This window comes from Hibiscus syriacus, unplaced genomic scaffold (genome assembly GCF_006381635.1).
Source record: "Hibiscus syriacus cultivar Baekdansim isolate YM2019G1 unplaced genomic scaffold, ASM638163v2 tig00109945_pilon, whole genome shotgun sequence".
Lineage (NCBI taxonomy): Eukaryota > Viridiplantae > Streptophyta > Magnoliopsida > Malvales > Malvaceae > Hibiscus > Hibiscus syriacus.
In genome coordinates this window covers 3,653,260-3,678,191 of record NW_024062535.1, presented here as the reverse complement: position 1 = coordinate 3,678,191, position 24,932 = coordinate 3,653,260, and the positions used below count along the sequence as shown (strand labels likewise).

General features: G+C 34.1%; 1 protein-coding gene across 1 annotated transcript; it reads left to right on the top strand.

Moving 5' to 3' along the window:
* Positions 1–23,308: 23,308 nt before the first annotated feature.
* Positions 23,309–24,539, top strand: LOC120210934 (cytochrome b-c1 complex subunit 6-like). Its single transcript, XM_039209574.1, has 4 exons — positions 23,309–23,361; positions 23,522–23,606; positions 24,250–24,339; positions 24,489–24,539. Coding segments are annotated over exons 1-4 (210 nt in total). The 5' UTR covers positions 23,309–23,359; the 3' UTR covers positions 24,522–24,539.
* Positions 24,540–24,932: the final 393 nt, after the last annotated feature.

Genomic DNA, 24,932 nt, shown 5'->3' with positions numbered 1-24,932 from the left:
TTTATGGAAGTTAAACATCTATTAATTGATAAAAAAAACTTTGGTAGACCAAGAAATTTTAGGACGCATTATATGTTTTAAATTCCAACCAATAGAGAGTTATTCCTCAATTTTCTTGAAGATATGGGTTTACGTTCTCTCAGTTTCTTCACAATTTTCAGTCTTTAACTCTTAAGACTAAGTGTATCACTATTCTTAGACTTTACATGATGGTTGATAAAGAGAAACTTCATGGAATAGGAAGAAGGGAGATAAACAGACCAAGAAACATGGGTAGATGGGTCAAGTAACTAGGCGTGATAAAAACAATGCATTTTCTCATCCTTTCCCCAATCCAAGTGCCTGATGAATATATATTCTTCCCAACCAACTAGAATAGTGGTATTGAATCCAATCCTAGACAAAAAAAAAATCAATATATGACAATCATTGTATGTGAACTTTATTTTTCATTGAACTTAAGCATCAATAGTTGTCGGAATCGTCTTTCGGTTGGGCCCGAAATTTGGGCTTCGACTTGAATAAATGTGTTAGAGTCGTCACCGATCATTTATTTTAGAACAAATGGGTTGATCGGATACCTTATTTCTTACCTGGTCTACGTCTTTCCAAATACGTGTCGGATTCGGGAATCAGTTACAGTCAAGGAAGGGTTAGCACCCTGACCTGCCCTTTCGGTACTACATAATTTCTAGTTGTCTTAAGTTAAGAAAATTGATAGTTTAAATTAAAAGGTAGAAATTGATCCGATTTACTTACCTCTGACGGATTAAAAAATATGCCCTTAAGATGTTATAAAAAGTGTTAGATAATCAAAGTAACAAAAAATGAAAATAAAGCAAACAAAATAAATAAAAATAAGTAAATAAATAAATTATAAGAAACCGAAAAAGGAAAACCACACAAGTGAAAAAATGAAAATAAAAATAATATTTAAATTAATTAAGTAAAAATAGTAAAATAGGCGTTCGTAACAAGAAAATATAAAAAAGAAGGTGGATTAAAGAATACGTACATAATAAGATTTAATAACATAAGGAAGAAAAAAAAAGTAAAACAAATAAATATATACACATAAATAAATATTAGAAAAAATAATAAAAAAGAATAGAAAAAGAAAAAACATATATAATATAAATAAGTATAATAAAAGGAAAATAAGAATAGAAATAATAAAGATAATAGTGATAATAAAAATGAAAAAGGAACTAATATATATATATACATGTAATAACGTATTAATAAAATAAAAAAGTAAGTAATAAAATAAAAAATGAGCAAATATATATATATATATATATATATATATATATAATAGTGACGGGATTAAAATGAAAGAAACGAAAACATGAGGCCAAATTTCGAATAAAAATCAATATGGAAATTCAATTTAGGTCGAAATGAACTCATAAAAACTGAGAAGGACCAAAGACGCAATTCACCCCTTTTAAAGGCCAAAACACGCGGATCTAAGGCAGTTTGGGTCGGGTTATGGTTTGATCCGCGGGTCTAGTATATATGTTAAAAAAAATTAAAACTCTAACTTCTCTTCATTTCATCAAACGAGTCTCCCCCTTTTGGTTTGTTCTCTCGTCTGTTCTTCAGGCTTTGAAGAACATGGCGGCCCTCCAACAAAATTCCAAAAAATGGCCACCCTACGCCGCCTCACCGTCGCCGTTGATCGACGCCGGTCATCGACAGCAAAATCTCAACTTTTCAACACCATTCGAAAGCCGATTCCATCCTCGTTCTAAAAATCCCCATAGTTTCCACAAAATAGGCTCGGGGGAGAGTAAATCAGAGTTTGAAACTCTCGACTTCTCCCCCTAGTTCATCAGCTAAAAATCTTTCTCTTGGTTTTCTCTCGGATCAAAACGCAACAAAAAGATGTAAAAATCAAGCAAACCCATAAATCATAAAGGTATGGAAATCTTCACCTTTATTTCTTTCAAAAAATGTTACAACGCTTCGAATGATTGTGTATTTGCTGAGTATTTTCTGGTATTTCGTGGGTATGGTATGTGTATTTGCTTTTGTAAAATCGTCTCCTCCTTACTTGTGGATGATTACATCAATTTATAGGTATAAAAATCCTATTTTTAGGTCTTTGAAACCGAATAGAACACTAACTATTTGATGTGTTTGTTAGTGATGCATGCATGAGTCTTGTTCACCGGACGTTTCGGAGAAGTTGAGGGCGAGAGACGGGTGGCCGTGAAACTCGGAGAGGGAAGTTGTGGTGCAGTCGAGAACACTGTTAGGGTTTGAGAAACCCAAGCTGATATGGGTTAGGGGTGCCACGGGCTGCTCCCCTGGGTCACGTGGGATTTGGGTCACTAGCCTTGGGCTGTTCTTGTTTGCGTGTAATGGGCCTGTAACCAAACAAAATAAAATGTGAATATATTATAAAGTAGCGTAAATATGTAATGAAATGTATTATCTAAGGGACACAATTTGGTGTCTTCAGCTGCCCCTCTTTGCTCATTATCATGTAACAAAAATAGAGCAAAGATTAAAAGACACAAATTTCATCCATATCGAACATCCTCTGTTGTAGAGTTGAAATCCGATATGAAGACAAGTTTGTCAATTTGGATTGAACCACGAAATAACTCCCTCGTCATGAGGTTGAGTCGAAACTGGAAAATTCTGAGCACGAAATCCTTCGTTGTGAAGTTGAAATATGTTGAAAACATTTTGATATTTCGATATAACAAATTAAGTTAAACGAATTTTAAGATTTTCCAAAAAGATTTTCTAAGTATATTCGATATAATTATTCGAATATCAAAATAATACTCCAAATCTTTCAAATGTCATTTTTAATCCTTACTCAAGTGTAAAATTAAGTTTTAATCTTAAAATAATTTCAAAACGATTTTACAAAATATTTCGAACCATCTCAAAGCCAAAAATTCCAGATTGCTCAGAGGGAACTGATTCTCCCCCAAGGGGGTACCGATTCCCCCTTAATGGTTTGGCTCCGAGAATTCTGGTATGCTCGGAGGGAACTGATTCCCCCCTAGGGGGTACCGATTCCCCCCTGTGTAACAGTCGAAATATTTGAATTTTACACTTAGGGAACCGATTCCCCTGAAGGGGTACCGATTCCCCCCACGCTCCAAACTGTTTTATTAAATGATTTCACACTAAAACGGCTATATTATCTTCATTAATGATCCCCAACGTTCAGAAGTGATTCAAGGTGTATTTAAGCAAGCTTAGAAGCCATTGATCAATAACAAGAAACATCAAGCAACTAGAATCAAGAGAGAATCAAAGAGAAAGCATCAAACCTCAAGTTTGAGCATTTCAAGCCTATTTTTTCATTCAATATTCATTTTTCTTTCAAGAACACTTATTGTGCTCAATTGTATTCATTCTTGAGTGTTCTTTTCTTTGTTCTAGAATTGTGCAAATAATATACCTTGTGAGGATTTCCTTGTAAGTTTGCAAAATTGTATTGTTCTCTTTGGGAGAGAGTGTTCTCAAGAATTTGGGGTATAATTCTTGAGGGTTTGTAAGGTTACTCTTTGTCCTCAAAATAAAGACAAATTAGTGAATTTGTGGAAAATCCTTAGTGTGGATAGCTAAGGTAGTGGACGTAGACTTTGGTTGAGAAAGTCGAACCACTCTAAATCGCTGTGCAATTTCTTTCAATTTTCTGCAAAAGCTTCCACCAAAATTTTTATTGCCAATTCACCCCCCCTCTTGGCCAATTCCGTCAATCGATTAACTCAACAATTGGCATCAGAGCCTAACTCATTTGAAGGTTTAATCACCTCTTGAATCGATTCGAGAAGAGTTACATCGATAATCAAAGTCATCAATGGCCTCTACTTCAAACTTCGACTCCGGTCTCGATTCGATGCCCGTAAACAAGCCTCCTTTCTTCAATGGGGATAATTATGCCTATTGGAAAAATAGGATGATGTACTTCATTCAAGCAAGTAACATGGGAGCATGGAATGTCGTAGAAGAAGGATACTTCAAGCCTCTCAATCATCCAAGATTATGGAGTGAAGGAGAGACAAAAATGTTCCAGCTCAACTCCAAAGCCATCCATATCATATTTCGTGCTCTTGGACCAGATGAATACGGAAGAGTTTCATCTTGTACAACCGCCAAAGAAATATGGGACAAACTTCAAGTCACTCATGAAGGTACCGATAAGGTAAAGAAATCTAAAATTAGTATTCTAACGCATAACTATGAAAATTTCAGGATGAAACCAAATGAAGATATCAAAGCTATGACGGATAGATTCTCAACGATTGTCAATGGTCCCAAATCATATAGAGAGATCATTTCAAATGAAAAGCTTGTGAGGAAGTTAGTCTACTCCCTCCCAAAATCGTGGCAATCAAAGAAGACGACAATCATCGAGTCTAAGGATCTAACATCCTTAACTCTTGAAGAGCTAATCGGTTCACTCCTCACTCATGAAATGATGCTTGAAGATGAGGTGGACCTTGATAAGTTTTAAGAGACACCAAAGGAGAAGGAGAAGAAGAAAAACATTGGAGTTGCTCTCAAATCCACAAAAAATGAGAGTGATTCGGATGAAGATGACGATGACGAGGAAATGACATTGTTTGCCAAACGGTTCAGAAAAATGATGAGACCTTACTGAGGAAGAAAATTCAAATGAAATGAAGGCCTAAAAAATGAACTAAAAGAGAAGGACCCGATCATTTGCTATGAATGCAAAAACCGGGGCATGTCAAATATGATTGCCCACAACTAAAGAAAAAGGGTCAATCAAAGAATAAGCACAAGGCTCATATGGCTACATGGAGCGATGGAGATGGTTATGATGAAGAGGAACAAGAAGTAGAAAACTTGTGCTTGATGGCATTCAGGGAAGATTCTAAGGTAACCTCTAACTCATCTGATTTTGATGATTTATCCTATGATGAGTTATTAGAGGAATATAATGGGTTGGCTACGGATTATGAGAAATTGTTTTTAAAATATAAAAATGATGTTTCAAAATTGAAAAATGAAAATAAACTCATATCCAAAACCAACAACGATCTTGAAAGTAAAATCAAAGATTTGCAAATCAAACTAGAAGAGTTTGAAAAGAAAATTTTGGATTTGCAAAATTTACTTTCAAAGGTCAATGATGATCATCAAAAGAAAATTGATGATCTTAAAACTTCTTTTGATAAAGTTGGAACAAAACGTTTTGAAAATAGAGAAAATTCAAAATCCAACTTTGTTAGAAAAAGTTTTAAAAACTACAATCATAGAGGTCCCCATAGAACCTCTAATGAAAAAATCGTTAGAAGTATATGGGTTCCTAAAGAGCTCATTACTACTAAAGATAAGGATATTCTACACAAATGGATACCTAAGGGGACTTGGATTTTGGAAACTAATGAATATGAACCCAAAAGAATTTGGGTACCAAAAATTAGAAATTAAACTATGTTTGTAGGAAAAGGAGCATTGATACAAGGCACTGGAAATAAATCCAAATTCATGGTACCTTGATAGTGGATGCTCAAGACACATGACCGGAGACAAAAACCGGTTCATTGAGCTTAACGCAAAAAATGGAGGAGAAGTGACTTTTGGTGATGATTCAAAAGGTCACATTGAAGGTATTGGTACTATTGGTAATACCTCTTCCATACAAATTAAGAATGTTTTATATGTGAATGGATTAAAGCATAATCTATTGAGTATTAGTCAATTTTTTGATAAGGGATTCAATTTCATGTTTGATATTAATGGTTGTAAAGTCATTGACTTGCATCTAATCGGATTATGCTTGTTGGTCATAGTATAGGAAACATATACATGGTGCACTTAGATTCTATTGATATGACTAATTTGTGCCTAGTTGCTAAGGATAAACATGATAGTTGGTTATGGCATAGGAGACTAGGACATGCTAGTATGAGTGTTTTGCAACGGCTAACTCAAGGTGATTTAGTTCGAGGGTTGCCTAAGCTTAAATTTGATAATGATAAAATCTGTGATGCTTGTGCTAAAGGAAAACAAAAGCGAGTTTCTTTTAAATCCATTAATGACGTATCAACTAGTAGAGTATTACAATTGATCAATATAGATATTTTTGGGCCAACTAGGACTACTAGCTTGGGTGGAAAACAATATGCATTTGTCTTGGTAGATGACTATTCTAGATATACTTGGGTTCTATTCTTAAGTACTAAAGATGAAGCATTAGAAAAATTCATCACGTTTTCAAAAGTAATCCAAAACGATAAAGGTTACTCTATAACTAGTGTTAGGAGTGATCATGGCACTGAATTTGAAAATCTTGGATTTATTGAGTTTTGTAATTCTAATGGTATTAGTCACAATTTTTCAGCACCTAGAACCCCTCAACAAAATGGAGTTATTGAGAGGAAAAATCGAACTTTAGAAGAAATGGCTAGAACCATGCTTTGTGAAAATAATTTGCCAAAACATTTTTGGACGGAAGCCACAAATACCGCTTGTTATGTTGTAAATCGAGTAATGATTAGGCCAATTTTAAAGAAAACTCCATATGAAATTTTCAAAAATAAAAAGCCTAACATTAGTTATTTTCATCCTTTTGGATGTAAATGTTTTGTTTTGAACAACGGTAAAGAAAACCTTGGCAAATTTGATGCTAAAAGTGATAAAGGAATTTTTCTGGGTTATTCCTTAAATTCTAAAGCTTATCGAGTATTTAATACAAGAACTTTAGTTGTAGAAGAGTCTATACATGTTGTTTTCGATGATAATCCCCTTCCGAGGAAGGATTCTTGTGTTAACGATGATGTAGGGATTATAAATATAAATGACGTTAGAAATGACGTTGGAGAATCATCATCAAAGGAATAAACAAAAGATGAGGAAACTCATGATCCCCTCGAGAATCCAACCATTGAAGAAAGGGAAGTATCTTATCCAAGAGAGTATAACTATGTCAAGGATGGTGAGATTATAGGTGATCCATCCAAAGGGGTAACAACTCGATCTTCACTTAGAAATATTTGTAATTATGTTGCATTTATTTCATGCATAGAGCCTAAGAATATTAAAGAAGCATTAAAAGATGAACATTGGATTATGGCTATGCAAGAAGAATTAAATCAATTTGAGAGAAGTAAAGTATGGACATTAGTTGAAAGGCCTAGTAATAAATCTACTGGAGGTACTAGATGGGTATTTAGGAATAAGCTTGATGAGAGTGGTAATATAGTGAGAAACAAGGCTAGACTTGTTGCTAAAGGTATACTCAAGAAGAGGGCATAGACTATGATGAAACATATGCTCCCGTAGCTAGGATAGAAGCAATTAGAATGTTATTAGCATTCGCATGTTTTCATGAGTTTAAATTATATCAAATGGATGTTAAAAGTGCATTTTTAAATGGTTTTATAAAGGAAGAAGTCTATGTGGAACAACCTCCAGGTTTTGAAGATTAAAAATTTCCGGATCATGTTCTTAAATTGACAAAAACACTTTATGGTTTAAAACAAGCTCCTAGAGCTTGGTTTGAAAGATTGTCAAATTTTTTAATTGAAAAAGGTTTTTCAAAAGGGAAGGTTGACACTACATTGTTTTTAAAGCACAAAGGTAAAGATTTATTAGTAGTTCAAATTTATGTTGATGATATAATATTTGGTTCTACTAATGATGTTCTTTGCCAAGAATTTTCTAAGCTAATGCAAAGTGAATTCGAAATGAGCATGATGGGGGAGCTCTCATTTTTCTTGGGACTCCAAATCAAGCAAAGAAAAGATGGCATCTTTATCAATCAATCTAAATACGTCAAAGACATGCTTAAGAAGTTTGGACTGGAAAATGTCAAACCTCATGACACTCCAATGAGCTCTTCAACAAAGCTTGACTTAGATAAAGGAGGTAAATGTGTAGATGTTAAATTATATAGGTCAATGATTTGATCTATACTTTATCTAACTGCAAGTAGACCGTACATTATGTTTAGTGTTTTCTTATGTGCTAGATTTCAATCATGCCCTAAGGAATCACATTTACTAGTTGTTAAGAGAATCTTTAGATACCTTAAGGACACTCCTAGTTTAGGACTTTGGTATCCTAGAGACTCTAGCTTTAGCTTGCATGCCTTTTCTAATGCGGATTATGGAGGATGCAAATTAGATAGGAAAAGCACCTCCGGTACTTGCCAATTCCTTGGAAATATGCTAATTTCTTGGTTTTCAAAGAAACAAAATTGTGTTGCATTATCTACCACTGAAGCCGAATACATTTCAGCTGGTAGTTGTTGTGCATAAGTTTTATGGATGAAACAACAACTTTTTGATTATGGAATTGAAGTAGGTACCCTTCCTATCAAGTGTGACAATACTAGTGCTATTTGTCTTACTAAAAATCCCATCCAACACTCTAGAACTAAGCACATTGAAATAAGACATCACTTCATTAGAGACCATGTCACTAAGAAATATGTAGTTCTAGAATTTGTTGATACTTTGCAGCAATTAGCGGATATCTTTACAAAACCTTTAGATAAGGAAAGATTTTGGACACTTAGGAGAGAATTAGGTTTGACCAACCTATCTTCACTTAGTGTTTAAAATAATTTTAGCACTTTTAAGACTAAATGAAAAATGCTTAATTTTTGATTGCATTCATTGCTATTAGTTAGGGGGAGTTTATGATTCTTGATGAAAAATTAATTTTATGTTCAAATATCGTTTAAAGAATAATTTGATTGTTTGAACATGATTAATTTTCAATATATGAGTTGCCAATACCACTAGAGAAAATTAATTTAGCATTTTGTGTGTTTAAAATCGGATTTTAGCATTTTGGTGCAGAGGGAATCGATCCCCCATGAGGGAACCGATTCCCCCTTTGAAGGGGAATCGATACCCCCTGGGGTTCTGGATTTTAACACGGGTAGAACCCTTAAAACCTCAAACCCTCTTATTCTCTCATTCACGCCGTTTCTCCTCTTCTACTCTCTCCCTATCTCTATTTTAACTCAAATAAACGATTTTAATCGAAATTCACTTCAAACATGATCTTCTAAACCTGCTAGCATCATTAAAATCGTGCAAACAACATCAAAATCCACTCAATCTCATCTTTCAAGGTAAAATTTTTTAAACTCTCTATTTCATTGATTTTGAACATAAGACTAGTTTTAATTAGTTCTAGGTAGAAATAGTGATCGGTCATTGATTGTTTAGTGATTAGAAACTAGATATTACAACTAATTTCATCAAAAACACAAGATTTTTCCAAAATATTTGAAATTTTCGAAATAATAAAAAAAATTATTTTTCAAATTATTGTGTTTTGATTGAATTATGTTGTTGTTATGAAAACTATACATATATTGTTTTTCAAAATCTTATTTTTCAATAGTTTTCAAAAACTTTGCCCATTAGGATTGAATTAGAGAACCTTGAAATATTGAGGACTCAATTGAGTTTTGGGATTGATTGAATTGCACACATGTGTTTTCTAAATTGCAGGTTATCCATTCTATTCCGATTTCCTAAACCATGTCCAATCCTAAACATGCTAGGTCATCATCTAGTCTCTCACACCGTCAACCAAATCCACCTCCAAATCCTCCTCATATTCCTGAAATTCCAATTCCTAATCCTAATCCAGTTGATCCCAATATAACGATCCAAAACTCGTGCTTCAATCATCCTCGTCCTAGAAATCATCATTTTTGGTATTATCAATATTTCGACTCTTACAAAATTAGAGAAGAACGTATCCCTTCTCGTCAAGCTATGTTAGATATTAATTTTAAATATCTTCCTCTTTTATAAGAGTGGAAATTTGATAAACTCTTTGAGCTTGAACCCATTGTCTACCATCAACTTGTTCGTATCTTCTATTCTAATGCAGTTTGAGTTAAAAACCGAACTGAAACCGAAACCATAGGAGTTCGTTCCTACCTCCTAGGATAATTCTTATATATTGACTCGGCTTACATAGCCAATGCATTCGGATTAGATAATGATGGTATTTCAAATGAAAAACAAATTTTAGGATCTCGTTATAAAAGAAGGGATAGTGCAAGTGTCTTAGACCTTCATGAACGTTTTCTTCATCTAATGATTTCTTGGTGGTTTCGACCATCCGGAGGCCGTTATTCTACTCTTAGAGCATTGGATATTTGGTGGTTACATTGTTTCGAAAATAGTATTAAAATAAACCTACCTCAGATCATTTTTTCTGAAATTGTTGAAACCGTAAATCTTGTTCCTAACAAGAAACTCTGTTAATCTCTAGTTTACGGTTGCATTTTGAGTAATCTATTTTCTAAATCCGGGCTTAGAGTAGGTCCAGATGCCTCATTTCCTCTAAAGAAACAAATTAATCTTCTTTCTTTAACGAGAGCGGGATGGATAAAGGATAAGGAAACCGGTGAATGGGTTCGATCGTCTGAAAATACTCTGAGAGCTAGTTCTTCACGAGCTCAACCAGAAGCTGACGATGATCTCGAGTTTCAACAATTAATGTGAGACATCGATGAAGCCGAAGATGAGCCTGAACAGCCTGAGGAGCAGCCCGAGGAGCAAGCACAACAAACGCATCAAATGCCTCCATATTTTCAATCTTTTATGGAGACATTCGAGTTCCGATATGCTACCATGGATTCGCGCTTTACTTCTATAGAGTCCCATTTATCCACAATGGGAGCTCAACAATTAGAAATCCTCCGAGAGATGCGCACAAACAATGTTTCGATGAATGAACGTATTGATGCACTCTCACACGAGATGGCTACTATGCGAGCTCGTTTTCCTCCTCACGATCCGGATGTTTAATTCTGTGTTTAGCTTTAGAACTTTGAACTAAAAGATTATTGTTTCAACATTTTGAATATTTTGGATTGTTTGATTTTGTGGATTGTTAGACTTTGGATTTGTTTGTATGTTTGAACTTATATATTGTGTGGTTAAATTTATTCATTATTGCATCATTTACATCATGTTAGATATATGACCAATTTTTCCATGTCACATTAATTATGAATATTGATTATAAAACTAATGGCTAACGTTTCTCTTGCTTGTGATCTTAGCAGCTTAAACTATATATAATTGGCTAAATAATTTGATAACCTTGTTTACATTCTTTTAAAATGTCTTTTTGATTTAACAAAAAGGGGGAGAAGTGTTAAGTGTTTTAAATGGGAGAAGAGTTAAAGTAAGGGGGAGTAATTTTCAAAATCTTAAAATTACTAAAATATTTTGTTATATCAAAAAGGGGGAGATTGTTGAAAACATTTTGATATTTCGATATAACAAATTAAGTTAAATGAATTTTAAGATTTTCCAAAAAGATTTTCTAAGTATATTCGAATATCAAAATAATACTCCAAATCTTTCAAATGTCATTTTTAATCCTTACTCAAGTGTAAAATTAAGTTTTAATCTTAAAATAATTTCAAAATGATTTTACAAAATATTTCGAACCATCTCAAAGCCAAAAATTCCAGATTGCTCAGAGGGAACTGATTCTCCCCCAAGGGGGTACCGATTCCCCCTTAATGGTTTGGCTCCGAGAATTCTGGTATGCTCGGAGGGAACTGATTCCCCCCTAGGGGGTACCGATTCCCCCCTGTGTAACGGTCGAAATATTTGAATTTTACACTTAGGGAACCGATTCCCCTTAAGGGGTACCGATTCCCCCACACTCCAAACTGTTTTATTAATTGATTTCACACTAAAACGGCTATATTATCTTCATTAATGATCCCCAACATTCATAAGTGATTAAAGATGTATTTAAGCAAGCTTAGAAGCCATTGATCAATAACAAGAAACATCAAGCAACTAGAATTAAGAGAGAATCAAAGAGAAAGCATCAAACCTCAAGTTTGAGCATTTCAAGCCTATTTTTTCATTCAATATTCATTTTGCTTTCAAGAACACTTATTGTGCTCAATTGCATTCATTCTTGAGTGTTCTTTTCTTTTTTCTAGAATTGTGCAAACAATATACCTTGTGAGGATTTCCTTGTAAGGTTGCAAATTTGTATTGTTCTCTTTGGGAGAGAGTGTTCTTAAGAATTTGGGGTATAATTCTTGAGGGTTTGTAAGGTTACTCTTTGTCCTCAAAAGAAAGACAAATTAGTGAATTTGTGGAAAATCCTTAGTGTGGATAGCTAAGGTAGTGGACGTAGACTTTGGTTGAGAAAGTCGAACCACTCTAAATTACTGTGCAATTTCTTTCAATTTTCTGCAAAAGCTTTCACCAAAATTTTTATTGCCAATTCACCCCCCCTCTTGGCCAATTCCGTCAATCGATTAACTCAACAAAATCGCACTCAAAGCTTTTGGCAAGTGACTCTTGGATCATCTTCTAGCTCAAGATACTTCATCGTGAAGGTGAAACTTGACCTGAAGACTTTGGTGTTGTTGTGTTACAGATGACCCCTTCGTCGTGAAGTTGAGATCCAATGTAAGTTGCCCCGTTTCATGGGAAACTGTCACAAAACTCGTTTCAAGAGGAACCGATTCAAATATTTTGTGTTTCTAGGGAAACGTTTTCAAAGTTTATGTTTCAAGAGGAACTGTCTCAAGGGAGACAAAATTAGTTTCATGGGGAAACTATCTCAAGAGAGACAAAATTCATTTCAAGGGAAATGTTTTCATTGTTTGTGTTTCAAGAGAAACTATCTCAAGGGAGACAAAATTTTGTTTCAAGGGAAACTATCTCAAGAGAGACAAAATTCATTTCAAGGGAAATGTTTTCAATGTTTATGTTTCAAGAGAAACTGTCTCAAGGGAGACAAAATTTTGTTTCAAGGGAAACTATCTCAAGAGAGACAAAATTCATTTCAAGGGAAATGTTTTCAATGTTTATGTTTCAAGAGAAACTGTCTCAAGGGAGACAAATTTTGTTTCAAGGGAAATTATCTCAAGAGAGACAAAATTCATTTCAAAGGAAATGTTTATGTTTTAAGAGAACCTGTCTCGAGGGAGACAAAATTTTGTTTCAAGGGAAACTATCTCAAGAGAGATAAAATTCATTTAAAGGGAAATGTTTTCAATGTTTATGTTTCAAGAGAAACTATCTCAAGAGAGAGAAAACTTAGTTCCAAAAGAAACTGTCTCAAGGGAGACGAAATTTGTTTCAAGGTAAACATATTCAAAGATTTTGTTTCAAGGGAAACTGTCTCAAGAGAAACAAAATTTGTTTCAAGGGAAATGTTTTCAATGTTTATGTTTCAAGAGAAACTGTCTCAAGTGAGACAAAATTTTGTTTCAAGGGAATTAGTCTTAAGTGAGACGACCCATTGTTTCGAGAGAAACAATCTCAGAGGTGATTCATAATCTGCTTGTTCTTGCATGTTAAAGAAATCCTTTAAGAAGCTCTAATCGTTGACTTAAAGAAGTCAAATCTATGGATGACATGTTTGTTGTGACACTAAATCACTTCATCGAGCACGATATCCTTCTTCATGAAGTTGAAATCGTGGATGGCTCATTCGTTGTGAAATTAGGCTTTTAATTGGACGTCCTTCGTTGTGAAGTTAAAATCCACACTTGTAAATTGCATCTCTTTCGAGTTTAATATCTTTTAATGTGAAGTTAAAATTGACTCTAGCATGAATCTGTAAAATTATGCACATATGCGATGCTATGGATGCAATGCTCTTATGTATGCATAAAATGTATATGCAAAATATGTTATTTTAGGGTTTGGAGAGAAATCTCAATCTTTGATTGTCAGTCTTCTTTATTCTGGAATCTTGAATTTATGATTCTTGATCTTGGATTCTTCAACATGCTTAAATCTGATGTACAAAATGTTGATATTTGAAGGGAGTAATTGCGTGAGCAGTCTTCATTCTATCCCTGACTTAGTTTGTCTTCATTTCCACCAGGGTGTACTCTTGTAAACCTCAACCTAAGACAATTTGTTTTCCTTCCCCTATCAAATTTTACCCTAAAAATGGCTTCCTTTGCCTCTGCTTCGATCTTGAGATTCAGAGAGATATTTGTTGAATTCCAAGATATGATTCCGGAGAACTTATCTTGTTTGAAAATTATTTTATTCCTTTTAATTTTCAAAATGAAAAATATCGAAAGCAATTTTGAAAAATATTGCCTCATTCTAGGTTTCACAATTTAAGAAAATCATAAAACAGGAGTTCATTGGATATCAAAAGAATCAATTTATCTTTTAAGCTTTGATAGTTGCAAATCTTTGACAAATAACAAGATTGAAAAGTTGGTTTAGAGGTGGGCTACCTAAATCCTAAGTCTTGTTTCCTCAATTCGGTCATGGCTCGCCCCTCTTTCTTGGTTTGATATTTTAATCGGAGACGAACAAAATGACACAACTAGAAAAATCAATGGCTAGACCTTTCAGAACACTTCTGTTTTAGTTCTCTAAAATCTTCCATTTGTTTAAGCTTCGTAGGCTCCTCTAACAAAGGCAGTGCAGAAATATCGGTCTAAAAATGAAATTCTTGAGTGCTCGTGTGAATTTGACTATAACAGGTGTTTCTTAACTCCCTTAGTCCATTTTTACTGAAACTCCTTGTTTAATTTGCCATTGTCTGGCTAGCTGGATCTATAAAACCGGGGTATTTTAACCAATTCCTCTAGAGGGACAACTCAATATTATTGTATAGATTTTATAATCACCTTTATCAGGCTAGCTGAATATTATACATAAAGCCGGGGCGTTTAACCAATTGCTCTAGAGGGACAACTCAAGATTTATTGTACATTATAACTACCTTTATCAGGCTAGCAAAATCTTATTCATAAAGTCGGGGTGTTTAACTAATTGCTTTATAGGGGCAGCTCAAGCTTTATTGTATATATATATTATTATAATCTGGGTATACAGGTTCAATTTCTTAAGTTTGTTAAGAAGAACCTGTTATAGTCTAGGTGTTTTTGAAAGTCAAGGAATCTCATCTTTAGAGTTCAATTTCCAAGCAACTGACCTAAACTAGATTCACTTACTCGACTGTTCCATCTGTAAAGATCATTATCATCACTGAACGTCATAAACAAAGATATAAACCAATTAGTTTTGCAATCTCACGTGCTAGTTTCCCCATTCCGTTCTCTCTTAACACATACATGAATACCAAACCTTTGATGGACTCTTCATGAGAAGAGAAAACTAGCTTAGTCCCCGTAAGAGAAAAGCATGTAGTCTGGTGTATCTTTTAAATTAGGATCCAGGGGTCTTTCTTTTGCAGGGTTCAATCTTGTCATTTGTCAAAGATTTACAACCTCAATTATTAAAAAGATTTTAATTAAGGTGATATTCAAGGAATTCAAGATTAAAATTTGCTCATTTCCTAAGAAAGAAGCAAAATGTTTGAACGTCAAGTGACTTTTAAACATAAGAAACACAAAATGAAAAACAATTTCAAACCACATGAGAATACAACAAAACTCATGATGGATGCCCCAATCAACTAGATCAGAATGCCCCATTACACATTGAAATTCAATGCCCCTGAGTCGATCAGATCTTGGACCTTACGTTTCAATGCCCCACAGTTCTCAGTGGTGTGCGCTGAGCTCCCAATATGATAGCTACATATGGCGTTAATATCATGGCCTTCAGGATATGAGGCCTCTCTAGGTTTGATTGAACCGGAGTCACAAGATTCTTCTCAACTAGCTTTAGGAGCAACTCCTCATATGTCATTGGGATTGGACTAATGTGAATCTTTTCACGAAAAACATTATGAGGTCTAATTCCCAGATTAGTCAGGTAAGATTCCTTTTCATTCCTTGGTTCTATTTGAGTTTGTTTATAAGTATCAGATGGTACAACATCAGTGGTTTTTGAACTTGAGATCGTAATACCTTTGTTGGCGTTATAGGTGTTGACATTGTTGATCTATCTCTCTTTGTTCTCCAGGGAGGCTTCTTACTGGAGTCATCTCCCTCAATTTTTCCTTGCTTTATAGCCAACTCGATTATCTCACCAGCCATAACTAAATCTGAGAAACTTCCCGATGTGATAGCCACCAGGTGCTTGAAGTAAGGTGCTTTCAGGGTTTATACAAACAACTTCATAATTTTCTTTTCATCCAAGGGTGGATGAACTTGCACAGCCAAATCCCTCCATCGCTGTGCGTATTGTCGGAACCTTTCGTTATGATTTTTCTCCAGGCTTTGTAGCATAACCCGGTCTGGTCTCATATCGTTAATATGTTTGTACTGCTCCATGAAAGACTTAGCTAAGTATTTCCATGTCTTGATATGAGTTCAGCTGAGCTGGTTCTAACATCCTGATCTTCTCTTCCATCTTTTTTTGCCTTATCCTTATGGTCAAAATCCAGGATATGATAATCTTCCGGATGATTGTCAGTGTTAGTCGCAGAAGTTTGTACATCTGCAATAGATACGACTTTCCCTTTGGTAGCAGATGAGTCCCCTTGCGGTCCAGGTAAGATCCTTGGTGAGATAACCATTTCTGGTGTTGGTGGTATAGTTACCCCTTCCGGTGAACCTGCCCCAAGCGCATTGGTCTGTTGTAGACCGGACAACTTGACCACAATTTGATTAACCAATGACTCTTGGTTTTTCATTATTGTATTCAGAGTACTCAGATTACTCAGGTTTATCTTGTCTTCCAACTCTCTCTGGAGCTTTAACACGTTCTCCTCGATCTGAGCAATTCTAACTTTCATTTTCTTCTTTTTTAAACGGGTGTTATGTTGATGGGGTGTGTCCAATGCTTGAGGTGGTGTATCCAGTATGTGTTCCTTTTGATGAGACATGTTTCTTGTTAGTTAATGCGAATGTAAGGAAAAATAAAAAATGCAAAATATGATGCATGAAATGTTCAAGGCATTGATCCAAAAACATGCTTGTTATTATAAATAATCCTTATTGGGGACAAAAGTGTTTTATCTTTTAAGAGAAAAAAAATATCCTGACAGCTTCTGACATGTTGACTAGTCTTCTGGCTTTGTCTGTCACCGGTCGAATAACCTGTCGAACCGCTCCGGTTTCTCTGGATGAATTGTACAAATGTTGAGTTACTTTTTTGTACTGGTCCAAGAAGTCTCGAATGACTGTATCTCTGGCATTTATCTTTTGTTGAACCTTTTCCGAACGAATACGTCATTGGAGCCCTCAATTTATAGGAACTATTTGAAGTTCATTTGCCTATTTCTTGAATTCGTCAGCAATGGTCTCCCATTTCAGCTATCGTTTTGCCATTGTTGTCTTTGAAGGGACTTTCAAGATCAGTAACCTTCATCTTTCCCCTGCAACCTCTGCAGTCAATTATTCAAAGATAGACTTTCATTGTGCTTGATGAAGACCCGGTTAATTTTGAGTCCTTTATAATGCAACAGATTAATATACTCTTCAATTGTGGGTACCACGTCTTCTGGATTGAATGTGACACATAGTCGCCTTGTAGTCAGTCCTCTGCATTTTGATCTCTTGTATTACAACCCCTTTGTCCATTAATAAAAATTATTTATGTTTAACGAATAAGTTTTTGGTGGATCAACACCTCTTTTGAATGATGCAAATGATGAAAATTAAAATGAAACAAAAAAAATGAAAAGAGTTAGTGAGGTAAATCAAAACAATAATGAAAATGAAAAGTCCTACCCCACATGCTTTATTATTTCTACTCGGACATGATCTCTATCCTGCATGCTAATTTCAAACACATCCTAACCGCATATTTGTCTAGTTCACATGCTTTGAACAGAAAGTAAAGAAGGAAATAATATCAAACAAGCCTAGGGTTTGGAAATATGGTTTTGGGGTGGGCTCTAATTCTCCATGGTCTCCCGATTTTGGTTCTAAAAAAAGGTACCCGAGTTCTCCTTGTTGGTGCCCCCTTGGGCTTACGTGGACTAAGTTAAACTCTAGAGGACACATTCCCTTATGCCCGCACGGTGAATAAATTCACACGAAGACATAAGGTATATGAATCCCGAAGGCTACTTGCTAGTCCCGCACGGTTAATATATTCACACGAAGGCGTCGCTTTCACCCCAATTTAAATAGGGTTCAAAGCTCAGGTTTAGAGCCTTAGATGAAAAACAAGTTTTGACAAGCTGAAATAATTGAGAAAACTGTCAGTACAACTATTTATTCGAAAAATATAATCAGAAGTAAGTAATAAGGATTGAAAAATTACCTTCAAATTTAAACTTACCATTTTCATTAAAAGGACAACTGGAAATTACCTTAGCCTGACTCACTTACCTGTCCCCAGTAGAGTCCCCAAGCTATCGAAACCATCTTTTGGTTGAGCCCAAAATTTGGGCTTCGACTTGAATAAATGTGTTAGATTCGCCATCAATCATTTATTTTAAAAAATATGGGTTGATCGGATATCTTATTTCTTATATGGTCTGCGTCTTTCCAAAGACGTGTCGCATTCGGTAGTCAGTTACAGTCAAGGAAGGGTTAGCACCCTTGACCTGCTCTTTCGGTACTACATAATTTTCAGTTGTCTTAAGTTAAGAAAATTGATAGTTTAAATTAAAAGGTAGAAATTGATCCGAATTACTTACCTCTGACGGATTAAAAATGTGCCGTTAAGATGTTATAAAAAGTGTTAGATAATCAAAGTAACAAAAAATGAAAATAAAGCAAACAAAATAAATAAAAATAAGAAAATAAATAAATTATAAGAAACCGAAAAAGAAAACCCACACAAGTGAAAAAAAAATGAAAATAAAAATAATATTTAAATTAATTAAGAAAAAATAATAAATTAGGCGTTCACAATAAGAAAATATAAAAAAAAGGTGGATTAAAGAATATGTACATAATAAGATTTAATAAAATAAGGAATAAAAAAAAGAAGTAAAACAAATAAATATATACACATAAATAAATATTAGAAAAAATAAAAAAATAGAAAAAGAAAAAACATATATAATATAAATAAGTATAATAAAAGGAAAATTACAATAGAAATAATAAAGATAATAGTGATAATAAAAATGAAAAATGAATTAAAAACATATATATATATATATATACATGTAATAATGTATTAATAAAATAAAAAAAAGTAAGTAATAAAATAAAAAAATGAGCAAATATATATATAATAATAATAATAATAATAGTGATGGGATTAAAATGAAAGAAATGAAAACATGAGGCCAAATTTCAATTAAAAATCAATATGGAAATTCTATTTAGGGTCGAAATGAACTCATAAAAACTATGAAGGACCAAAGACGCAGTTCACTCCTTTTGAAGGCCAAAACACGCGGATCTAAGGCAGTTTGGGTCAGGTTATTGTTTGATCCGCAGGTCTAGTATATATGTTAAAAAAATTTAAAACTCTGACTTCTCTTCATTTCATCAAACGTGCCTCCCCCTTTTGGTTTGTTCTCTCGCTTGTTCTTCAGGCTTTGAAGAACACGGCGGGCCTCCAACAAAATTCCAGAAAACGACCACCCTACGCTGCCTCGCCGTCGGCCATAGACGGCAAAATCTCAACTTTTCAACACCATTCGAAAGTCCGTTCCATCCTCGTTCTAAAAATCCCCATAGTTTCCACGAAATAGCCTCGGGGGAGAGTAAATCGAAGTTTGAAACTCTCTACTTCTCCCCCTTAGTTCATCGGCTAAAAATCTTTCTCTTGGTTTTCTCTAGGATCAAAACGCAACAAAAAGATGTAAAAATCAAGCAAACCCGTAAATCGCAAAGGTATGGAAATCTTCACCTTTATTTCTTTCGAAAAAATGTTAAAACGCTTCGAATGATTGTGTATTTGCTTCGTATTTTCTGGTATTTCGTGGGTATGGTCTATGAATTTGCTTTTGTAAAATCGTCTCCTCCTTACTTGTGGATGATTACATCAATTTATAGGAATAAAAATCCTATTTTTAGGTCTTTGAAACCGAATAGAACACTAACTATTTGATGTGTTTGTTGGTGATGCATGCATGAGTCTCGTTCGCCGGACATTTCGGAGAAGTTAAGGGAGAGAGACGGGTGGACGTGAAACTCGGAGAGGAAAGTTACGGCGCAGACGAGAACACTGCTAGGGTTTGAGAAACCCTATATGATCTGGGTTAGGGGTGCCACGGGCTGCTCCCCTGGGTCACGTGGGATTTGGGTCACTAGCCTTGGGCTGTTCTTGTTTGCGTGTAGCCTTGGGCTGTTCTTGTTTGCGTGTAATGGGCCTGTAACCAAACAAAATAAAATGTGAATATATTATAAAGTAGCGTATGAAATGTATTATCTAAGGGATAAAATTTGGTGTCTTCAATAGTTTAGGGATACAATTTGCGCTCATTGGTACATGGAATTTGCTAAAAGTATTAGAATGAAGAAAAAGCATCAAGTTGAAGCAAAAATACTTTAAAAAGGAATGGGTGTTTATTTCTGCAGCAATATTCACATAACAATGTTGAGAAATTAAGGCTATTTACTTCAAAAGAGTTAGAGAAGACAACCAATCACTTTAACGAGAATCGTATTACAAAGTTCCAGGTTACAACTTAACGGGACCGAGCATTCACAAAAATGTTTACTGGAAATATCCATTTGACCAGCACCAGAGTAAAAAATAGAGGTGTTGGTCTTTGAATTTAACTTCAGCTACAAGTTTTCCGTGAAGGGATAGTACATGTATTTTCTCTTCAACGGAGATGTTGGTCTTTGCTAAATTACACTAGGTTGGGAGAAGAAGATAACCCTCATTTTTATCTCTGTTTTGAAAACCGGATCGGACCGGCCTGTTCAACCGGGAACCATTGCTTAGTCCGGTTCAATCTAAACCGGTTGAACCGTTATTAGTGAACCGGCCAGAACCGTTGAACCGTTCGAACCGGACCGGCTAAAAACCGGGAAAAACCGGGATTTTTGTTTTTTTAAAAAAAAAATTAAACCAAACAACGTCGTTTGTTAAACGAGCCAAGTCGAACTCGAGTATTGCTGAGCTCGACTCGAATTTGAAAACTTTAAAAGTAAGCTCAACTCAACTCAAACTCACAAGCTAAAAATTATCAAGTTCAACTCAAACTCGAAATATAATATTGAAACTTGAACTCAAAAAGGCTTAAACTCAAAAAAAATTAGAAGCTCGATTGAAGCCTAAAATTCGAGCTTGATTGAAGTGAAAGAATAGTTATATAATTATAGTTATATAATTTTGTTATGATTTTTTTAACCCCAAATTTATTTTTTATTATAGTTATATAATTATATTTATTATTTAATATGTTTTACCTTAAATATTATGTTGTAGTTAATTTGAATCATTTTGTTTCACTTGATTTTATGGTTTTTAACTTATATATGTTATGACTTGCTTTGAATATAACTTGTGATATAAAAAATTATTTTTTATTAAATATTTTTGGTATTTTTATTTAATTTTTTAAATAATTATGACGTCGTCTGGTTCTTCCGACCGGTCGGACCGGTTCGACCGTTGAACCAGTGAACCGGTAGCATGACCGATTCGCTAACCGGTCAGGTTCTGAAAACCATGATTTTTATCGACAAAATATTTATATTTTTTCAAGAGAAAGTCAAAGTAGTTGGTCAAGGGGGGCCAAAATATGCCAACTCAGCCGTCCAAATTGCCACATCAATATTCCGTGACTGGGTTAACAGATGTTAATGGTGGAGTAACCATTTTGTTACAAATCAATAATGTTAGTGACCAACTTGTTACTTTTGAAACTTTAGTAGGGAAAACGACCACTTACTCATACTTTACTGACCATTTGTGTAGTTTACCATAAGATCAATTACCTCATGTCTAACCAAAAGTGTAATACCTAAAATTTTGACTAGCGACCAAAATGAAAATTTTAAAAGTTTAGTCCTCATAGTATAATTTGGGAAAAGTTCAAGGACTAAAATGATAATTTTCTCAAAAAGATATTTTATCATGCAAATGAATAGTTTACCTCTAATAATGACATTTTCGTGTCACTCGAATTTATTAAAACAAAATTTATAATTTTTATAATAATTTTGAGTGATTATAAGATAGTATATGTTCAAATTTTTCTTAGTCTTTTAATACTGTAACAAAATAGAGTGATTATAACTCGTAACTTCTAAGGAGAACAACATTTTTTTAGCACTAGTCCGCTTAATGGCTTCCAAAAATATATAGTATATAGTTAAGTAATCATACAAAAGAAGTTAGAATCGAAAGAAAAAAAATATAAAAAGTGAAAAAAGCAATGTTTTTAAAATCGGACTGGACCTTGAACCGGTAAAAGTACTGGTTCACTGGTTCAACTGGGTTCAACCGCGATTCAACCAGATTTTATATAAAATATTTTTTTTTAATTTTACATAATATTCAAAGCAATATTAATATATATATAACACTTTTTTTAAGTTTACAATATTAAAATGTATAAAAATATCACAAGTCATAACATATATAAGTTAAAAAACATAAAATCAAGTGAAACAAAATGATTCAAATCAACTACAACATAATATTTAAGGTAAAACATATTAAATAATAAATATAATTATATAACTATAATCAAAAAATAAATTTGGGGCTGAAAAAAATCATAACAAACGATGTCGTTTAGTTTAATTTTTTTTTTAAAAACAATCCCACATGGCTAAGAAACATAGAAGAGCATCCCAAAAGTCTAAAGAGTAAAAATACGAGAACAAAATAATCCCACATGACTAAGAAACATAGAAGAGCATCAAACTAACTTCTATAAATACTAGAGGTAATTTGACATTCAAAATCATTGAGCCTTTTGGTGAGCACAGTACGAACTATTCTTTCGCTTCAATTGAGCTCGAATTTCAGGCTTCAATCGAGCTTCTAATTTTTTTTTGAGTTCGAGCCTTTTCGAGTTCAAGTTTCAATATTATATTTCGAGTTCGAGTTGAACTTGATAATTTTTAGCTCGTGAGTTTTTGAGTCGAGTTGAGCTTACTTTTAAAGTTTTTGAGTTCGAGTTGAGCTCAGCAGTACTAGAGTTCGACTCGGCTCGTTTAACAAATGACATTGTTTGGTTTAATTTTTTTAAAGAAAAAAAGAGAACCGGCAGTTCACATCGGTTTCACCGATTTTCAGCCGATTCACCCCGGTTTTGCCGGTTCTCAGCCGGTTCTTTACCGATTCTGTGCTTATTCGGTTTTGGAAGTTCATCGGACCGGACAGGCCATCGGTTCACGGTTTAACCGGCCGGTCCAGTCCGGTTTTAATAACATTGAAAAAAAGTATAAAGATCAATTGGGAGAGAAAGGAGCCCAGCCCAAGAGTGGACCGAGTGATTTTAACCACACCTTTTAATTTGCATTTCCTCAGTGAAAAATGCTAACCAACCTAACCCACCTCTGCATTTCCACTCTCTATACAAAGCTAACATTCTTTTTTATTTTTTGAATTTTTCACTTGAATCGAGTGTGCGAGAATTCCCTAATATGTAAGTCTTTTGTTTTTGGGAATGCTGTAGAATGGTTATTATTGGAGTTCCTTTGTTAATATCGATGATCTCAAACTGGAATTTCGTTTATTTAATATAAAATATTAGATTTCCTTCAACTATAGTTTTGGATATTTCATGATTGACAACTGTGATGCAGGGCGGATATGGAGCCAATGGATCAAAAGAAACTCCTCGAGGGTATTTGCCAATCGGATTGTGCAAAGCCTAAGCATGGTTATGAGGTAAACCATCTTCTCACTTAATCTTCTTTTTGATCCATAAAACAAGTTGTTTTTTTTGCATATTTTGCGCGATTCATTGAAACTTATTATCGGATTTACAGCTTAAACTTGTTTTGATTAGGGTTTCTTTGTTAATAATGACGATGTCAAATATTCCCTTCATTTGGTTTGAGTCAAATTGGATGGTGTAAAATATGTTTGCTTCAATTATAGTTTTGAATATTTTGTACTCATATACATGCATATGCATATAATGCTTTACATCTTGTGCGTCAAATAGTACAACAATCACTAGTGTTTAGACTAGACAAATTATTGATTTGTCATTCAATCAGCCTAAGTCGATTTCTTTTATTGAACTATTAAAAGTCATTGTTTTATATTTTTGCTGGTGAGTAGTGATGACTAGGAATGCACCTAGGCGGGGAGAATGGGGGCGGTCATCCCGTAAAAATTTAAATTTACCATATATTTTAGATTTTTTCTGTGTATTTTCTATTAAAAATATATTTTCGGTTCCTAAATTTTATAAGTTCAAGTTTAGCCCTCACATAAAATCTTGCATTCGTCCCTGATGATGATTACTCTTAGGTACCCTAAAATGGGGGAAAAAAGTTTCAATGGAAATTTTCAATTGTTGCAGGAATGTGTGAAGAGGATTTCAGGTGATGATACTGGAACCAAGCACTGCACTGGACAATACTTTGACTTCCTGGCTTGTGTTGATAAATGTGTAAGTTCTTTTTTTCTTCTTAGACAAAAAAGTTAGGTGGCCAAAACATAACCAAGATGATAGTTAGGTGACCAAATACGTAGTTTACCCCAATATTAATAATACCATGATTTGTTTATTTTGGTTTTGGATTAAATGATCAAATGCAGGTTGCCCCAAAGTTATTCTCAAAGCTGAAATAACTAGGAGCTTGCATATGGAGGATGCCTTTTGTTCTTCCCTTCCCCAGCAGCAATAATATTTAGCTTAATTTTTAGTTGGCTACAATTCTTTCCCTTTAATAACAATAAACCATCTTTCATTTTATCTATACTTTTCCATTATATATTGTTAAAGTATCTATTGAAATTGAACTTTTGTAAAAGAAAATCATGAAAAAAAATCTGTCCTTATAATCCACCAATGCAAAATCACACAAATATGCAAGTTTAGTTTAATTTTAGGGTAAACTAAACATTTAATACCTAAATTGTTATTTTTGTTCTATTTTGGTACCAAAATTTTTGTTCTCAAAATCATAACTAACATTTAGTTTAGGTTTCATTTTTGTACTTTCCGTTAAAAAATTAATGGTGATGTTAATGTGTAATCAT

What these genes read in the sequence shown, in the direction of transcription:
- LOC120210934 (XM_039209574.1), top strand. An exon ending in AGCCTAAGCATGGTTATGAG is followed by an intron (nt 23,607 to 24,249) that starts GTAAACCATCTT and finishes CAATTGTTGCAG; the next exon opens with GAATGTGTGAAGAGGATTTC. An exon ending in TGGCTTGTGTTGATAAATGT is followed by an intron (nt 24,340 to 24,488) that starts GTAAGTTCTTTT and finishes GATCAAATGCAG; the next exon opens with GTTGCCCCAAAGTTATTCTC.